Source organism: Nyctereutes procyonoides, unplaced genomic scaffold, assembly GCF_905146905.1.
Source record: "Nyctereutes procyonoides isolate TBG_1078 unplaced genomic scaffold, NYPRO_anot_genome, whole genome shotgun sequence".
Classification (NCBI taxonomy): domain Eukaryota; kingdom Metazoa; phylum Chordata; class Mammalia; order Carnivora; family Canidae; genus Nyctereutes; species Nyctereutes procyonoides.
The window spans coordinates 58,282,758-58,303,437 of NW_026575146.1; the positions used below are offsets into that span (position 1 = coordinate 58,282,758).

The window sequence follows — 20,680 nt, forward strand, 5'->3', positions numbered from 1 at the left end:
TCAACCACCGAGCCACCCATGTACCCATGGGAACAGGAACTTTAAAGCCAGTTTTCAGTAGGTGCTGTACGTTTTGTGATGTTTCCCGTGCTGTGTGGCATTTTAAAATTTAAAAATATATACTCTCGGGGTCAAAATATAATTGTTTGTGAGTAAAATGTTTGAGAGTCAGGGGACGCAGCTTTTAATACAGGGCACAAATCAACTAAACTGACCTCAAGCAACTTACATGACCTACGTGGGCCTCGTTTTCCCAAAGTATAAAACTGAGAAATGAGATGTGACAAGGATTCTTCACCTGGGTTCACTGCATTCAGATAATGTTCTCAAGGTAAGCTCCTATGGAGGGGTGTCTGTGAAGATCCTAATCCCACATCTAAAACATTGTGATTATGTGTGTATTTTTCTGGAAAGGATGTGTAATAGTTTCCAAGCTTTGAGCTCTCAGAGAACAAGTTGACTCACATAGATAGTTTCAGCTGAATAAACTACTAATCTTCATTGTGTGGTTCCAGAGTCTCTTCTGATGATACAGACATTACCTATTCAAGAGATATTTCAACTGGGAGGCATTTCAAATACAAAATGCCCAAACTGAATTATTTTACTTCCCCAGGGAAACCTATAGTTTCTTCTAAATCCTCAACAGACAACACCATCCACTACCCTTTTCTAATCTAATTAGCCATAAAGTCTTTCATATTTACCTCCTGAGGACCACTTTCAAATGTTTTAAGTACACCAAAATATGATTATAAAAAAACCTGAAAATACAAACCCACACAAAGGAACAAAATATAAGGAATATCTAAGATGTCAACACTAAGAGATAACTAAACACGCCCATGCATAAACTTTTAACTATTCACATGCACTATGTGTTTATGCATAAATATTTAAAATAAAAAAGGATCATATTATACATTTGAGTAGAGATTCTGCTTAGTTTCACTTAACCTATATAGGATAACTGAATTTCCATGAAGGCGAATGTAGAGCTAGATTTATTGTTAACTGATGAGTTTGCTTTCATGCATGAATATACCATTATTTTCATAACCAATTCCATGCAGTTAGACATTCACGTTCCTCACGATGCTTTACTATTAGGAGGAAAGCTAGAATTAGCTATCTTGAAGCTACATCTTTGCAAATTCTGCACTTACTCTTTTATGATAGAATTATATAAGGAGTATAGTTAAGCTTTTTTCAGTATATACTGTCAAATGACCCTGAAATTTTATATTTAGAGTCTAGGAGAGCACCCAGGGAAGAATTTAGGCATCAAGGAAAGGACAGCGAATAGCGAAGGTTGTTTTGGCTGTTTTTTTTTTTTTTTCATTAATGTCTAAGCACTTTTTAAATTGTGGTAAAAAACAACAGAATTTATCATCTCAACCAGTTTTAAGGGTACAGTCTAGGACTGTTAACGATATGTTCCTTATTATGTGATCAATCCCTAGAACTCTCATTTTGCAAAACTAAAGCTCTATACCAATTGTAGGGAGGGTTGCTTTTTTTTATTTGTTTGTGCATGGCTAACAGGGGAGGTGTTGGGAGGAGGAACTCATTGGTTATCTTTGGAGGAATTTAATTTCCTTTCTTACCATAAATTCAAACTCACTATTTACTTGGAAGTTAGTTTTAGGAAAGAGGATGATTGGAACTGAAAACTAACTTAGAGAAATAAAACCACAGGACATTATTCTGGCTTTTCAAATTACATTATATGTCATTTTACTACTCTGGAGATTGAAGATAAACTAACAATAGGGTAGACTGTAAATATTCCCTTGTGAGAGGAATTTGGACATTTTAGCTCTATAAATGGAAAAAGCTAAGAAGAACACTAAAGATGTTCTTAACTTACAAATAGATTATATCCAAAATGATAAGGAGTCGGTAGTTTCAAAATCGGAATGTCTTTTAATTAAGCAAACACAAGTGTACCCAATGGTTAATTTACCAGGTCAACCCACTAAACCTATTTGCCCTTAATGTGGATAAAAACTATCCATTTACACGCACACACAAAATACCTCTGCAATGCTATCAATTTTTGTAAAGATTTTATTTATTTATTCATGAGACACATACACACACACACACACAGAGAGAGAGAGAGGCAGAGACACAGGCAGAGGGAGAAGCAGGCTCCATGCAGGGAGCCTGATGTGGGACTCCTAAGTCTCCAGGATCAGGCCCGGGCTAAAGGTGGTGCTAAACCCCTGAGCCACCTGGGCTGCCCAATGCTATCAATTTAATAAAACAGAAAACCAATTATACTACAGTAGAAAGATTACCTTTTTTAAAAGATTTCTTTATGCATTTTAGAGAGAAAGAGAGAAAGAGACAGCACATGCACAAATAGGGGTAGGGGCAGAGGAAGAGGAAGAAAAAGAGAATCTCCAGTAGACTCCTTGCTGAGCATGGAGCCCAACGTGGGACTCAATCTCAGGACCTGAGACCATGACCTGAGCCAAAATCAAGAGTCAGATGCTTAACTGACTGAGCCATCCGGGTGCCCCTAGAAAGATTATCTTGAATGCATAAGCAAAAGATGAGTTAATTGAGAAGAAAGAAGTGGTGAAAAAAGATTTATGGATATCCTGAAGAAAACCTTTTAGTACTTCCAAGCTCTTAAGAGCATGATAATGTTGACACTTAAGTGTAATCTCATCGTTTTACATTAAAGCCTTCTTACTTAAAAAGCACCACTCATACACATCCTTTTTACTGAGATCCCCTGTCAAGGGGGCAAGGACAACCTCCAGATGAACAGGACAGTGTGACAAAAGTGGGATGAAAGGTGGAAGAAGGTCGAGAACTCTAGAGGACTCTACAAAAACTGGGCAAAGCTCCAAACAAAACAAAAGAAAGGAGTTAAAGGTGGAACATATTCCCCTAAGAGATTACTGATTAAGATGAACATAGCATGAGAAAAAAAGGTGTTGGGGAAACAGAGGGCACGCCACTATGTTCCTGGTCGTCTGAGGAGAGGAAAAGTGTCTCGGAGGACAGATGGTGAATCAATACAGGTTTTATGCAGACCCAGGAGAAGTTCAGAGGAAGGGAGAAGGTAGTCTCAGGTGGTGGGTGGAGGATGAGAAGAGTAGAGGTATAATCCACCACTTTTATGAAAAGATGTTCTCAGGTTGGTGGTTATAACCCAGAGGAACTCATTTGCATAAATACTATATAGGGCTGCAGATACACAAATACATCAAAAAACCTTTCTCAGATATTATTAGGAATCATTCTTTATATTTTCTGTTACGGAACTTATGTAACACTTGAAACTACAAGTTGCCATACTATCTCAGCTTTTTTAAAGCTACTTTTAAAAGGATCTTTTCTGAATGAAGATTTGAAAGAAACATTATGGAATACATTTTAAGGTAATATGGACATCTCGTATTCTAACCAAAATCAGTTAACGTAAATTTCATTGAACATTGTAAAGTTAATGGCTTTGCAAACCCGAGAGTCTGTTCTTATAAACATTTTGTGTTTGCACGTGTGTATTTATACTTGTTTGTACACAGATATATAAGATACACAGAAAGACAGACTGCTTAAAACTTCACATCACTGGGAGTTTGAGCTCAATCCATGAAATTCAGAATGAACTCAACTAATTACTATACCCTAAACTGAATCAACCCCAAATATTACTTTTTGATATATTTAAATCACAAAACTAGACCAGAACCACAGATTAAAATTTCTAGGAGATGGGAGTAATTCATGGTTTATTTTAACTCAACGGTATTGGGTTGTTGTTTTTTTAAATTTTATTGAGATATGATTCTTGTATCATAAAATTCACTCGTTTTGAAGTATATCATTCAATGGCTTTTTGTAGAACATTGCGAGTTGTGCATCTATCACCACAATTTTAGAATGTTTTCATTTCCCCCAAAGAACCCTCCCCCATCTATCACCTTTCAATTCCCAGTCCCTAGAACTCAGGCAATCATGAACCTACTTTTTGTCTCCTATAGACTTATCTATTCTGCACATTCCATATAAAAGGAAATCAGGCTCTATGTGGTCCTTTGTGTCTGGCTTCTTGGGCTTAGCACAGTATTTTTCAAAGGTCACTCACATTGTAGCAGGTAGCAGAACCACATTTCCTTTTATTGCCCAGTAATATTCTACTGTGTGGCTCTGTTTATGTGCTCCACAGTTAATAGGTATATGGGTTGTTTCCACTTCCTGGCAGCTAATGAATAACGCTGCTACGAGCATCCACGTACAAGTTTCATGTGGACATGATTTCATTTCTCTTGGTAGGTACATAGGAGTGAAGTTGCTGAGTCACACCGTAACTCTGGAGAAACTGCCAGACTTTTTCCAAAGTGGCTGCATTTGACATTCTCATCAGTTGTGTGTGAGGGTTCAGGGGCGTGCCCTTCATTTCCCCCCTATATCTTTTGTGTTACTTTTCATACTGTTCCTTTTAATCAGTAACCTCTTTCTTAAGGTAGCATATTCCACCTTTAACTAACTCCCTTCTTTCCTTTTGTGATTAGCTGTCTCATTATACTGAGTTTAGTGGGTAAGAAGCAGGATCCCACTGTGGTTTGGAGCTGTATCTCCCTGGTGGCTAATTATGTTCATTCTCTTTTCAGGTGCTTATTGGCCATTTGTATACCTTCTTTGGAGAAATGGCTTTGCAGATCTTTGCTCTTTTCAAACTGGACTTTTTCTTTTTTTATTAAGATTTTATTTATTTATTCATGAGAGACACAGAGAGAGAAGCAGAGACATAGGCAGAGGGAGAAGCAGGCTCCCTGTGGGGAGCCCGAAGTGGGACTCGATCCCAGGACCCTGGGATCACTCCCTGAGCCGAACACAGATATTCAACCCCTGAGCCACCCAGGCATCCCCCTGTCTTTTTAAATTGTTATTTTTTTTTTTATCATATACATGATTTGTAAAAATTTTCTCAATTCTATCAGTTAGTTTATTTTCTTGCTGGCCTCTTGAAGCACAAAAGGTTTTCATTTTGATTATGTTCAGTTCACATATTTTTTTCTTTCTTTTGTTGCCTGTGCTTTGAGGAATGCAATACTTTTATATGGTAACAAGTAGTCTCATTACTTTAGTACCTGAAATAAAATATTTGTGGGATTTCATAATAATATTCCTAAATTAGCTAGGTGGACTTTAAAGTACAAGTGAATAGTTTGCTCACAGGTTAAAATGTTTTTGTTTTTGTTTTTTTTCATTTGGATGAACAAAGTAGACAAATATATTGTTCCTAATTCTTTTTAAATAAATAGAAATTTACTGGGCATTCTGAAATAGAGATTCTAACTGTTCTTAGTTCTTTCAAGGTGAGACACTATTAAAAACATGTATCTCTTGTGTGTCACAGTGTAAAAGACTTCATGTATTACTAAATATGTCAACAGGAATCCAAGATAGGCGTTATAAGGTAGGAAAAGGCAAGCCCAGAGCAGGTAAGTAATTTGTCCAAGATGCCACAGCTAGCAGATGGAGGAGTTTAACCTCCATGACTGTGACTGTCCTGACTCCATTAACTATTTAGCAAACCCTGCTGACATGTTGCATCTAAACAATACATCTTAGCCAACTTTAACCACGAAACAGAGCAGCAGTAAAGTAGCGGCTAAGTCAGACTCTCCTCTTTTAGGACACCCCGAACAAAGACGTTGTCTGTGCACTGACGAAACTTAGGCAAGAAATATGATGATCCTTGCGTAGAAGGAAAAACTGGGTGTCTTTTCTTCCAAGACACATTTTGAAAGAAAACCGAGTACCTGGACATTGGCAAAGTCAACACGGTTGAGGTCATTGAGCATCTGGTTGATCTGGGAAGTGTTCTGGAGCACTGCACGAGCTGCCTGGGCCAGGTGATTGAGCGATGTGTATCTTCGCAGAGTCTGGGCAAAGGCACTTACAGCGGCAACCTGGAAAAAAAATCCTATCAAAACCAAGTAGTTTTCTCTCCAGTCCAAGAAACCACTGAAATCTTCAAATCTTTCTTCCCTGGCCAAATTTTAAATGCTTTGTTCTGATACTTATTCCACATTTGCTTCGTGTGAGAGCTTACTTGTAAATTATAGCATTTAAATCTCTAAACCAAGTATTATTTTCCTTTTGAGTAGGTAGAGGTCAAGACTAAAACAAACTCCCATGTTCTTTGACATGAGTGTAGCATTAATTAAACCAGTCTTGCAAGAAATGACTTCTTTGTCTAGGGAAGCATGAAAAATGTTGATTATCATTTCTCTTTCATACTCTCTGCAGGACAGGCAATACAAACTCGGTCAATACAACTTTTTCTCTTTTTAATTTGGAAAACCAAATTGTACAGTCTCACTTTTTAAAATAAAGAATTGTCTACTCTTGAGAGTACTTTCATTCAGATTCACTATTATTGCTTTTATTTTAGAGAAGGTGAAACAAGAGTATTTGTAGCTTTTCTTAGCATATACATAGCCAATAAACTTGTCAGACATAAGCACCAAGAACTCTTTTTCATGATCTGAATTTACATAGAAGAGCCATCCAGGATTTCTCCATTTGCCCCTCAACATCTACTTTTCCTTTTTCTCCATCTGCTCTGCCCAGGAAGATGACTTTGAATGGACTATGTTTAACCATTTCCCTTACATTCTAGCTTCCACTTGGGTTTGGCTAATGGTAGGCACTGGGAGGAGACAGAAGGATAGGGGAAAAAAGGAGTAATCAAAGTATTTATCCCCCTATCACCTCCACTCTCTCCCCGTTTTGGCAAAGCTTGCTTCTGTGGACTAACGCCACAGTCCTTGAAGGAAGGAGAGGATATCCTACTACCACAGCTTTTCCCTCTTTCCCCTTGAGACCTTGGGATACTCAGGACTGCTCACTGTTGCTAGTGCTGGGGTGCTTTACCATTCTTCCAGATTTTTTTTTTAACTCTGTTCACATCTTTGGGAATAGACCCTTCTTAAATTCTTTTCAAGTATTCTCCCTTTGGATATACCATTTGCTTCCTTCTGAGAGTCTCAATGAAATAGGTTATATTGAAAGATACCCAAGATAATATGTTAAAAAAAAAAAGTCTAGGTAAATATCTAAATCTCATGGAAATCTGTCACATGCACCATAAATCTAATGAGCATTTTAACATACTTATAGGAATAGATGGTATGACATTAAATCATGATGGGTCTGTATGAAGTAGCTGATTCAACAGTCCTGTACAGGGTGTTCACAGGTCAAAGGATGCTTTCTGTCTTGATAGTGAGATGTTTCAGGACTATGTGGAACTTGGAAGAGGTCTTATACTTGTTTCCATGTTTGTGGTTTTTATTAACTGAGTACATACTATGTGCCAGATGCCATGTTCAGTGCCTCACCATATGTTGTCTTAATTCACATAACCATCACATTAGACACATTAGACTTAAAGGGGTTAAGCAGCTGGCTCAAGGTTACACAGAAACTATGTTCTGGTGGTGGGATATGTTTGATAACCATGGCCAGTCACAACCTAACTATGTTCTTTCTTCTTTCAGAGTAGATTATTTTCATTGATTGAGTGCTCAGCTGGAAAAAAGATTGCACATCTGTGATCAAAGAAAAACAGAAGACACCCTCCCTCCAAGGCAGATCATCCAAATCAACTCTGGGTATTGATGATATTGGCCAATATTGCAGTTAGATTGCTACCACATTCACTTCGATGATACTGGGAAGGAAGGTGCTTCTAGCTCTTTGAAGTATGAATGTAAATATGACTGATTTTGTAATTGGAAAGCATTCCTATAACCGTCATAATCAAATACTACCTTCTTTCCTTGCCCACCTCAATGTGGCACTCTAGAACTTTCTGTAATGATGGAAATGCTCTATATACATGCTGCCAAATATGGTAGCCACTGGCCGCTTGGAGTTATGGAACACTTGAAACACAGCTAGCTCGTGTGGCTGAAGAACTAAAATTTTAATTTAATTTAAATTTCAAATTCAAATTAAATAGCCCCTGTGGCTATCCTCACAGTTTTGGCCACATAGCTCTAGAGCAGCAATCTAAGGTGAAATATTCCTTCTGCATGTTTTTTGTTTGTTTATTCCCGTATGTTTTAGGAAGTCGTATTGCAAACCTTAGGTCAAAGCAGAAGGAACTGGGAGCTACTTATGTTCCCAAAGAGACTTGTCAGCTACATGAACTTCAACCTATTAACTATATCCCCAAATTGAAAAGACAATGGGTGTATGGATGAAGTGGATAGAGTCATTGAGAAAAAGCCAGGAATATAATTTTTGGTGCAAACTTCAGACAGAATCAGTCCAATCTTGCTATAGGATATGTTCACAATTAACCTAAAGTAACAAGGTGAGCAAGGGGTAGAGAGCACAGTTCATATCTATAGCTGAATAATCCACATTCCTGATAAACACTGATCAATTATAAGATAATTGCTTACTTTAAGAAATGATACCTTGATTCACAAAAGCATTCTCTAGTGTTAAAAAAATCCTGAAAATCAAAAGAATATTAATTTACATAAACGTTTCACAATATAATGAGTATAGTTGAGGACTTCAAAACTCTAAAACTCCCTCAAGTGGAAACTACTTGAACATTCTAGGCTATTCTTTTTAATTTTTGTGATGAAGCAATTTGAAAAACATACTTTGGGAAAGGCCTTGGAAATACACGCCACTTAAAATGTTCCTCTAGTTTCTTCGAAAGGAGCATTATCAAATACCACCTCTTGTGCGGGTTCTTGATTACATGGTTATAAAGCACAAACAAAAAACCAGTCTGAAAAGTTTAATACATTCCAGTATCAACCTTGTAGATGATAACATTTGATAGGACTGATATAAAATTCACAGCTCAGAACAGATTTCTAAACACAGAAGTAAAAGCAAACACATATGAACTTACCTTGGTTTGTATCATTCTCTGTGGGATATTGTTCATGGCATTGGAAAGCCAACCTTCAAGGCTTTTTGCAAAATTTCGAATGGCTTGGGTCAAGGCACCTAAATGTTGAAGAATAAAAGCAGAACGAAAAAGACACCAAAGAACATTAATCTTTATTCCAGGAGAAGAGAAAACATGTGTACATAACATCTGAAATAGCACAGAATAGCACTGTCCTCATTGATGAGACTTTTTTTAGCATAATTCCTAACTTTGAAAGCATCCAAGAAGTATATTTTGGGCTTTTTTTTTTTTTTTCTTTTAAAGCTCTTTTGTTCCCAGATATTTAGGACAGTTCGTTGGGAAATGAAAACACTCAAACATTTTTGCTTATAGTAACATATACCAGTTGTGAATATACTTATGGAATTCTCTGCCTTAGACCAAAACACTCTTCTCATTAGCAGCTTTATGCTTTATGTATTTTCTTTATAAATTCTTCATCTTGATTTTTCAAGCTCTTAATCTATTTTTCTTTCTTTAGTTAAAAAGAAAACAATGCAAAGCTTTCTCCCTTTCTCTACACATATATTCATGCTAGAACGTATTAATTAGAATAGTTATCTCTTCCACTTGTTGAAAAGTAAAGTAAAAGTTAAAATTGTCTGACTTGAAATTCTCCGTTTCACTTGCTAGGTAGAGATAAAATATCAGTGTGATAAAACTGCTGTCCCAGAGACCACTATTCTTAAGATATTCCTAAAATAGACCATTCCATATTCTGCACCTATCTGTTAAGACCTGAAAGAGGACTGGGTCCCACGAGAGTAGCTTTTATGGTGGTCATAAAAAGACTGGAAGGATCATGTTATCAGGAATGACTACAACTATTTTACAAGAAGGGATCTGCTTCCTGAGACTGCTTTATAATAAAAACAGAACTCTCCGCTTCTTCAACAAGTAATTCAGTCAATAGTATTTTACTTCATCTGTTTCCAAAGCTCCACAGTGTAGGGAGCAGTTTCAGACCTTTTAAATAGATAAGTGTTTGAAAAACCCACAACGTGAAATTAAGCTCTGTGGGTTCCCTTTAATGTGGCAGGCATTATAATTTGGACTCTCCTATAAGAAACACGGAAGTAACCTTTTTCTCCCAAGCTCCCAAGAATATTAATATTGATGCTGGGATTAAATTTCTTGGTTTTTCTTCCTGTGCTCAAATGAGTCTGGCATGCTTCTCTATTATGTTTGGTAAAGCAGGGTTAGAAATAATTAGCCTGCTCAAGTTGCTTGCGAAAGATACAGATTTTACTAACCCAATCATAAAAACAACTGTTTTTTAAAATCATTTCTTTAACTGATCAAATGACAGAAGAGAGGATGAAATGACTAAATTTTGATTAGGAGAACTACTCAAGAAGTATCGACTCTTAACCATGACAATCATCTACTGGAAACACTGAGTTGGAAATTTCTTGCGAACTAATCTTGTGAAATTTCCGAAGCTTCCCACTTAAGCCAAAAAGAAAAAAGAAAGAAAAATATTTTTCTGCTGTCTTATGTACTTAGAACCATGGAGGGCAGGCATGAATGGAAATGAAAAAGAGTAAAAAAAAATTTAACGACCCTTTTTGAAACTCAGGAAAATTCTGTTCAAGATTCATCTTGGCTATCTATATTTGGCAGGTTTTCTACTCTTAATATATAATAATAATTTGATCTGCATTAAAAAAACAAGAACTAAGAAAAATTACTTTAAAAAATATTTAGTATGGGTCTCGTTTTATCTAGGCAAAGTTGATACTAGGAAGATTACAAGATAAAAAGATGTTCTGTACATCAAATGACTGAGAGTTTTTACTGTCTTGTACTAAATGACATTTGGGACCACCTTGCCATGTACTCATAATTGTACATAAGTGTTACCAGTTGAGTTCTTATACAATTCTTACACTTAACAGTTTTCGTTTTCAGATAAATGTATTTTAGAATATAGTAGCTTCAAGCTGACTTCAAATTAGTGTGATATGCAGACTTTTTTTTTTTTTTTGGCTATAAAAAGGAATCCCATCTGGACAGTAAATGGTAGAGTGAAGTTCTAGTAGCCAGGAAAATATAATTTTTAAAAATAAAATTAAGTTTGTTCTCTCTATAGGGATTCATGTCAGATCAAATTGTACAGATTGACTCTGACAACTTTTCCTCATGAATGGATGGCTTAAAATTTAAAACCATTCCAAAGATAACTTGTCTCAACCTGCTTGTGATTAATATTAAAACGCACACGATCAGAGGATAGCTATTTGAGCTGTATATTAAGCTTTGTTTTGTTAAGTCTTGTTATAGAATCAGAATTACATTTCCAAATGTACTTTGTAGGGGAACACATTAATATCCCTTGTAATTTCATAGAAACTATAAAACTACGGTCATCTGAAAATTCCTGAATTTGAGTTGTCTGCTAAACGTAGAGACAGACTTCTTGACAGAATAAATTGGCTTTCAAAGCAAAATTTGCAAAAACAAAAACAAAAATCAAGTGTATTGTGTACTTAAAATTATGAGGCTGATATTCAGCTAAAATTGATACGTGATTTAGGTTAGGGAAATGTTGACTTCACAAGTCCTGACAAAGCAAAAGACTTCAGAGTTGTTTAATGAATATTGATGCTGTTGATTTGCCTCAAACAAGAAAGAGCCCACTGATATCTCTTCTTGTATCTCATGAAAGAAATGGTACTTGGGGGGTAAGATGTCACAGGTTAATGAGCCAACCCTATGCAACTTCTCTTAAACATCTCTAGAGATTATTACTCAGAGCACAGGGAGCAAGGCAAAAACAAGGAAAATCGAGATTCTGGAACATAAATTGGTAGAGAATTTACACATGGAAACTTTCCATGACAACATCACTTTTAATCAATCGACAGTCAGGAAACCTGGTATAGATAAAGTGGAAAATATTAGCAATTTATAAAAATGTGAGACAGTGACAGTTGGAATTCTTTTTTTAAAACTCATTTCTAGATAAATTTATGTGTGTTCATTGATATTATATGTAAATGAGCGTCTAAGCCTCTATTTCAAGATGGTGGGAAACATATGAAAGCACTTGTATCTTCCACTGTTGTTTATCATATTTAGAAAAAGAAAGTATAAACATACAAACACTGGTATCTTCACCTTTTCTTTTACTAAATCCCTGCTTAATATTTTGTTATGATTTAACATAAATCACCTGTGAACAGGGTACTTTAAGTACGTGGCTGGCAATTTCACAAGCTACAAGACTGCTTTCATCTTATTAATGTCACTGCAGAGTGGAAATTCTGTCCCATTTCTTTAAAAGTTAAGGTCATGAGTATGTGCTCATAAAGATGTTGGCATAAAATCCTTTCAACTGCCTCTGACACAAGTATCCATAGTAGCATTTATATTGACACTTGCAGAAAATAGCTTTGTTGGCTACAAGATAGTTTAATAAACACCATCACCGAAAAAAAAGTCATCTAAGTTATCTATGTAATTCCTATATTGTTTCATGGTGGGAATATAACACTCGTCTAGTTATACATATAGAGATTTTATGCTCACAATGCCAGTTAACCATTACTGTTAATGGAAACTGCATTTGTAGTTCTCAACATGATGGAGGTGACAAAGTAAATGCTTTTATACAGGAATTCAACTTTAGTGGAAACCAAGATAAATTCATTTCAAATCAAAAGCAACCATGAAAGAGGCTGGTCTCGCAATTACAGATTTCAAAAACTTTTGGCTTTATGAAGGAAACTGTGTCCTTTGGTAGAATAATCTATACAAGGCTGCCTGGCCTGGGAGTGTTCTCGCAATTAGTCACTGGGGCTGTCACACCTATAGGTTGTCTTTTCTATCGAAAAGAAAATGAATGATTGGAGAACAGATCCTTTTTTTTGCCCCTGTCCACTACAGTTCTGCTCTAGGCTACTCTCATGCAATGCTCTTGTGTTGCATGTCTTGTTCTATTTTGTTTGGCAAATCTAAATGAGATGAGAATCACCCTGGATTGCAACGTCACTTTCCCAAATTTCTCGGGTGGAACATATGAGAACAAAAGCATGTTTTGTTCTATTTTGTTTGGCAAATCTAAATGAGATGAGAATCACCCTGGATTGCAATGTCACTTTCCCAAACTTCTCGGGTGGAACGTATGAGAACAAAAGCATCCGTACTTGTCTGCATTTAACTTACTAGGAATAGGTCTAAGCACGTCGGGGATGAGAATCTCCACCAAAGCCTGGTACATCCCATGGTCACAGTTACACATCCATTTCAGGATAGACTCATGTTTGCACAGAGTTATCAGCTTTGCTTTCGGAAGTCGACTTTCTATTTCACTCAGATTGCTGGTGTGAATAAATGTAGCAAATGAATAGATGGCAAATGAGGATAAAAAAGAAAATGGACTTTAAAAATAGTTTTAGTTTATCAAATATCACTGAGGTTAGAACGATACCACCAATGCACTGGTGCCATACGGCTGGATATATATATAACACTCCCCCAGAGCTGCCTATGCACGTTAATACTTTCTGACGGTATGAAAGGCACATATGATACTCATTCCATGAGGATGAAATAGCTCTACCACAGTCCCCCAAATCAATAAAAATGGGACTACAACACACACACGCTGAAACCTCCAGAGGCCGGTTTGTGGTTCATTTCAATCTATTCATTTAATGTTATCAGGTCAGGTTCACAACTGGTATACACATCTCTAATTTATTAGCTGTGACATCTACTCAGCCATGGAAATGAATTGGAAAAGCATATTGATTCTGACCTTGATTCAGTGATGGTAGTGCCGTCAGTTGGAGTAGAAGGAGAATAGCGCCAGAAAGTTTGCCACAGTTTTTCTATCAGGCTAAACTGAAGATTCACAACAACGTCCAATATTGCCTACAAAACAGAACGGTTATCGGCTTCACCTGACGATGCTTCCTACAGGCACGGGTGAGGGGTGCATTCCGCATTGGGATGGAAACGGCAAGGACGCATCAGGATGCCCAAGCTATATGGTGAAACTGGAGTGAATTTTGCCAATGGAAGCAGGTGGACTGAAGAGCTTAGGCAGGGAGCACGTAACTCTGGAAAGATGAATGGGATGATGTGTATCCCTCCCATCACGGCCACATGTCCTTGTGTTAACCTCTCTTTTTTCTCACTTACGTCCCTTCCTCTCCATTGTCTTCTCTTACTCTGCTGCCATTCCTTCACACGCTGCTTCCTTCTGCCACCACGCTGCTACCATACTTCCCATTCTTAGACCCAAAGGGACACAGTCCCCAGTGGCCCAGGGGTGCCAATGGCCATCAAAGAGGGCAGAAGGGAAGGGTGTGAGGCTGCCTGCCTGCATGTGGCAGAGTCAAGGCTAAATGACCCTGTCCCAGGGCCACTGACCATGATTCTAGAGTGTCCCCAGGCCACCAGAGGCTGGGGGAGGAACTCAATGAGGCTGGCCTTCAGAAGACAGCCACCTGTCTGGGCAGGAAAAGGGCACCTCTTTGGTCAAGCCATGCTTTCACTTCCATCCCACCTCTGCTCATTCCCTTCAGAGAGCAGCTTTAGGACTCCCCCTTCTTCTAACCTTGGGGGCAGGGCCCTCATCTCCTTCTTCTGCTTCATTTTACCTCTCAGAACCATTTCCCAGCTGCATCAAAGACATTTTATTTTTTGATGATGCTAAAATTTGCCCCCTTCATTAAATTTTGATGATCATATTTAATTTCACCCAGCCATCGCAATTAGTTTATAAATTCGCCTTCAGATAAAAGCAGTCAAAAAACCAAAGAATAACTTGTTTGTGCAAAGAACATGTGACTCTGTGATTATTCTGAGCATAAAAGACAGAAGTCATCACCATAATGTGTTTGATGTCATGAGCACTGAGAATGAGCCCAGGTAAAGCAGCCCCATCTAGATCTACAAAGTTCCTAGAAGCAAGGAGACAACAGGGGGCAATCGAGAGACTCAATGTGGGTAGTTAAGGCAAAAGGAGGAAACTGTAACTTCATAATTCTAGAGTCTGTGCCACCCATATAAATCTGTGGCCCTCTGTATGATACGGAGAATAACTGATGTTCTATAGAAGCACACTCTGAGACAAATTCAAACACTAAGGAAAATCTGTTTGGGGGCATGTTAATTAACACACTCCTCACTCTTTGATTATTAGGAACAATAAAGATGCAAGTGTAAGCCTGGAAGGTAAAAGGCAGATAGATGGCCCTCCTCCCAGGCAGAAATGTTTTCAAAGGGGCAAACTACTATTTTTTTCAAGATGTATTTATTTTGAGAGAGAGAGAGAGAGAGAGGGAGAGAGAGAGAGAGAGAACATGAGTGAGTGAGTGCAGGAAGGGACAGAGAGAGGGGGAGAGAGAAACTTTAGCAGACTCCATTCCGTGCTGACCATGGAGCTGGACAGAGGGTTCAAGCTTACGATCCCAGATGATGACCTAAGCTGAAACCAAGAGTCAGACACTCAATCAACTGCACTACCCAGGCACCCTGAGGCAAATTATTATACTGCTTTCTCAGTTGTACCTTCAGCACATTCCAAGAGCTATCTATTAATAAAAACTACTAATACCATATATAATACCTACATATCGCTATCTGTGAGATTGCTATAAGAATGCTAAGCTTTTTTAAAAATAAAACCAATTACTGTTGCAGCAACTTTTCTTATAACAAGAAAATTATACTTGTACCTTCCATAAAAAAAACTAGTGTTACTTAGGAAATAGCTTTGATAAGCAAATTATGAGAATTCCAAAAACAGGCAAAAAAAGGTATATTAATCTTCCTTAAAAACATTAACTATATGGAATACGAGAAAGATTAGGCAAGGGAAGAATTCAGTGCATCTTAAATTCAGTATCTCTCCAAATTAAGTAATCTCAAATAATTGCTTTGAAAAGGACATTCACATCAGCCTCACTTGAGACATTTCTACAAATGAATAAAACATTTTACCATTTGTCCACCTACTTTCAAATATGTTCAGACTAAAATATATAGGCAAATGTATTTTTAAATAATCCTTATTGTACTGGCTTAGGGCAAGTGGCTATTTACAGGATGGGATATGGGACTGAACACCTGTACTTCAAAAGTTTGGAGGTTCAGCATGAAGAAATAATTAGGATTCTTCTTATTTCATATATGCTGCTTGTGCCTCACAAGCGACGGCATGAATGCCGGTAACTGAAATAAGTGGGGATCATTCTAGGGACTGCCGTTTCCCACATATACTGATTACCATACGTGTCCATACCTCTTCATATAGACTATTCCTGAATGTTGGTATGTTAATGAAATTTTTGTAATCCAAAAGATAATTTCATCTTTCGTCTTACTGGTGTTTTCTACTTAGAATGAGCTTACTGTACATTCTTCAGTAATATAAATAATCATGCTCCAATTTATATTTTGAACAAACAAAAGAAACTTAACCCAAATTTTGTTTCTGTAGGTTGGCTTGCTTAAAGCAAGATGCACCTGAGCACAGAGAAATGAGAAACTGCTTAGAGAATCTTTATATAAATCTTTATTGAATATACATGATATTCATGTACAAAGAAAGACTTTTTTTCCTAGGTACATAAGGCTCATCCAGAAACCCTCTAATGTTGGGAGAAGTGCAGTAGTCCAAGAGAGATGAATATTAAGTGTCTTTCAACATTCCAAGAAATTCTGGGAACAAATTGGCAGGACATGTTGAAAAACACTTTTGGCACATGGTTTGTTAATAGAGAGAGAACTCGCCCTTGGTTGTTAATAATCCAGCACCCTTGACAAGCACTCGGATTCACTCAAGCAGTTTGTATTTCTGGAGTGGGAAAAAAAAATCTGTGAATGCTATGAGCTGAGACTTCTCACTGCATACTGCATTGTCAGCAGTCAGGACGACTGCCCATGAAACCCAAAGGAATATCTTTTACTCCTAAGCAGATCACAAATAGCCCTGGAATAAAGCTACTTAAATTCTAAACAGTATTCCTCTTTCAAAAGGAGAGGCACTTAAAATAATTCTTATTTCAGTCTGTTAGCCTTTCTACCAGGTGAGCTGCAGGTATATTAAAACGCTGGCTCTGAGGGAGTTCACCTCCTGGAGACAATGAGCCAGTTCTGGTGGGGAATCCTCAGGAAAGGAGTAGAAGCAGAGATGGAATAATACCAAGAGAATCTTTAATAACCACAAAAACAAAACAAAACTAGCCCCACAATAATCCCTGGAAGGAACATCTAAAATCCTTCATTAAACATTTCTAAATAGTATCTTTTTCCTTTTTTTTTTTAAAGTTTATTTATTTATTTAAGTAATTTCTACACCCAGTGTGGGGTCGAGGTTAAAAGCTGCATGCTCTCCTGAGCCAGCCAGGCATGCCTCCAGAAAATATTTTTGATAGAAATACACAATTATGGTATAAAATTCAAAAGGTCAAAAGGGATTTTGAAAAATTAGGGGCTCTTCCCCCAACTCCCAGTCACTCAGTTTCCTTCACAAAGGCAACCATTAAGACATTAACATTTTGTTCTTTCTGCTGGAGAGATTTGTATACATGTTGTTTTTCACTCAAATGATACTATACTATATATGCCTGTTTTATATCTTGCTTTTCCCTCAAAAATAAATCCCGGAACTTAGTCTACATCAGGACATTTAGAAGGGTCTGTTTGTTTTAATGGCTGCATAGTATTCTACTCTAGAGACTGTATCTTTTTTTTAAAAAAAGATTTTATTTATTTATTCATGAGAGACACAGAGACACAGGTAGAGGGGGAAGCAGGCTCCCTGATGTCAGACCCCAGGACCCTGGGATCATGACCCGAGCTGAAGGCAGAGGCTCAACCACGGAGCCACCCAGGCGTCCCTGTACCATGTTTTATTTATTCGGTTCCCTTTTAGATGTTGAAACTATAACCAATCTTTCGCACTAAAAACAATAATGTAGCAACTTTCCTTGTACACATATAATGTCTCCACCCATATTACATATTTTCTAGGGTAGGTACCTAGAAGGGGAATTGCTGTGTCAAAGGATGTGGATCAGGATAGGCTAAGAAGATGGACAGTGCAATTTATTCTCCCTTTCCCACAACCCTCATTTCTTCAGACAAGAAGAAAGATGAACTTCTCAGTGTTCAAAGATATATATGAACTAACTTCTCCTGTCCTCTAGGAATTAGCTGGATTATTTTGTTTTTAGCAAGTTGTCTGGCAAAACTTAGCGTGCATTCCTACTGTGTTTGAAAAAACTTACCTCACAGTGCTCTCGATAAAGACTCTGCAGTGACTTGATATCCTCAAAGGTAGTACCATCTGGCAGAGAAGAGATTTCAACTTCTCCAAACTCTGGAAGTGCTCGAGATGCATCTGTTGCCATGACAACACAACAGAAAAAAAAACTATTGTGGATTGTGCCAATTACAGATTAATAAGGGGAAATTTTAAATAGACTAAAAAAAGGTAGGGGGAAGGGAATGTGAAGACCAGAGGTCCAACAATTAAGAACTTTTCATAGTGTTTTTCAAACAAAATATAGCAACATCATCAGTACAAAAGAATAGAGGAAGAACTTGAAAACCATGGAGGAACTAAATTTTCACTATGATTAATACTAGAAATAATATACCACCGTGTCTCCCAACGGAGGGCCCCTATTAAAAGAAAGGTACCTCGAGCTGGCCAGTATCAATTATGCTAATTTCATTATTATGTTACTTAAGAATATATAAAAAAAAGAAACCTTAGCTTTAAACTCATGATGCTCATGCACCTTGTATCATCATAAACCAAAAAAGCTATGGAATGAGCCCAAATAAAACTACAAAAATCACATTAAACTAAACGTTATTTTGATATGATGGATGATGCCGGTGCCCTATAACTAAATTACCTCTTGCAACATGAATATGGTATTAAGTGCCATGGCCCAGATCTTTTGGGTTTGACAGACCTAGACCAACAGGTATTTTGTGGTGGCTGGTTCTACCATTACTCTTCTATATTCAAATGAGCTGTGGAACTTTCCACTACACAGAGCTTGGGATGAATTACATAATTTATGTAATTTACATAGTAAGTCTCTCCCTGTTCTTTTCTCACTAGCTAGCTCTGGACAATGAACACAATACACTTTGATGCCTACTTCATCATGAATTCAAATATAAACATGTAAACTAAAATTGCAGGACAGTATTTGGTCTCCTCTTCTAGATAATCCAGAACAGGCTTTTATTATTTCTTTACAGATTCTAATAGAAGTAAAAACAGAAAATTAAAAAAAAAAAAAAAACAACCTAACAACTCTTGTTGACAGCTCAAGACTCTAAAGAGTACACACAAGGACTCCAGTTTGGGAAATGTTGCCAGAATGTTTTCAACTTCAGCAGCTATTCTGACTTGAGAGTCCTTTTTAGCTGTTTGTCAGAAAGCGCACACCGACAAACACATGCACACACAAAATACATACACACGCGCATTCTTTGGTAGCTTGTGTTTATCTTGATCTGTTGTAAGGAAGCTATGCATACTCATTTCTAGAAGAGTTGTGGATTAGAGTGCCATGTTTTGCACCTGTAGCTATGACAGGAATAGGCAGATTGTTCAAGCTTCACTTCCTAGCTCTTTAAATAACAAGCAACATGTATAGCATCGACAAAATTACAGAAATAGGATATATTGTGATCAACTTAAAAGAATAACTGTCTTCTGAAAAGTTGATGACATTTTTTTTTTTTCCTAACCTGAGACTACACATTTGCAATTTTGTACCCAGGAAATGAGAATTCTCCTTGGCACTTGGAGTTAACTACTGAAAGAAAACAAGATGCAACTTTGATCACAAAAGCCCAGTTAATACAAATTCTGCACAACAACTTCACAGCTATGAGTCTTTAATTCACATGCATTTAGAAGTCCTACACAGCTTGAGGTTTTTTTGAGAAGCTCTAGTGAACAGGGAAAAAGTAGAAATCATCTAGAATTATTACGATATGCAGAGTTGCAGCACACACACACACACACACACACACACATCTTTCTGTGTAGTTAGCATTCATGATAAACACAGTGCTTGGAGAAAACACTATTGTGCTCTGGTTTTCAACATCTTAGTAGCAACTATACAACTATACAATGTTTTATACACCTTAACATACCTAAAAACTGTTGATGATGTTGACTTTGGGCTATTACAGTTTGTTCAACAGATGTGCCAGTCTGCTGACCACTTCCTGTGAAACCATCTGCAACCCCATCCACTTTCTGCATAGGCTTGTACCTAAAAATTTTAGATGGGAGAAAACAAATAAATCAAATTATTCCTTGTTTTTTTGCACTATACAAAACTCCCAAGGCATTCGATTTTGCTCTCCTTTCTTTAATGTCTCATCATAGCTGGAGGATTGTTTCTTTCTGACAGTCTCATAAAGTTAGGATGAAGAATTCTTTTCAGTTGTGAAAAGCAAAAGGGAGGAGGGACTTGGGAAGGGGGCCAGTTTTTGAAAATTCAGAAATTTGTCTAAGAACAAGAGTTAGGCATTTCTTCAGACAGAGGTGGTAAAGATGCCTGTGATTACATGCAGTGTGAACATAACTTTTAATGGGCCAATGGATCAAGAGGAAATATCTGAAATACACTGGGACCTTAATCTGAAGTAACTATCATGGAGCTGGGGCCTGAGAATTAATGAATGGCTTTCAGTGAATTAATATCTCTCATCCAGGATAAGGCCAGAAAC

General features: G+C 37.3%; 1 protein-coding gene across 8 annotated transcripts in view; it reads right to left on the reverse strand.

Moving 5' to 3' along the window:
• The window catches only part of RFX3 (regulatory factor X3), a 288,427-nt gene that overhangs the window by 39,458 nt on the left and 228,289 nt on the right, over nt 1-20,680 (reverse strand). For all 8 annotated transcript variants that reach the window (XM_055309886.1, XM_055309893.1, XM_055309885.1 and 5 more), the window contains 6 exons: nt 20,099-20,220; nt 18,199-18,311; nt 13,716-13,831; nt 13,121-13,275; nt 8,912-9,009; nt 5,790-5,939 (listed from right to left, as the gene is read on the reverse strand). In XM_055309886.1, coding sequence (XP_055165861.1) covers nt 5,790-5,939; nt 8,912-9,009; nt 13,121-13,275; nt 13,716-13,831; nt 18,199-18,311; nt 20,099-20,220 — 754 coding nt within the window. The remainder of the gene's footprint in view (nt 1-5,789; nt 5,940-8,911; nt 9,010-13,120; nt 13,276-13,715; nt 13,832-18,198; nt 18,312-20,098; nt 20,221-20,680) is intronic.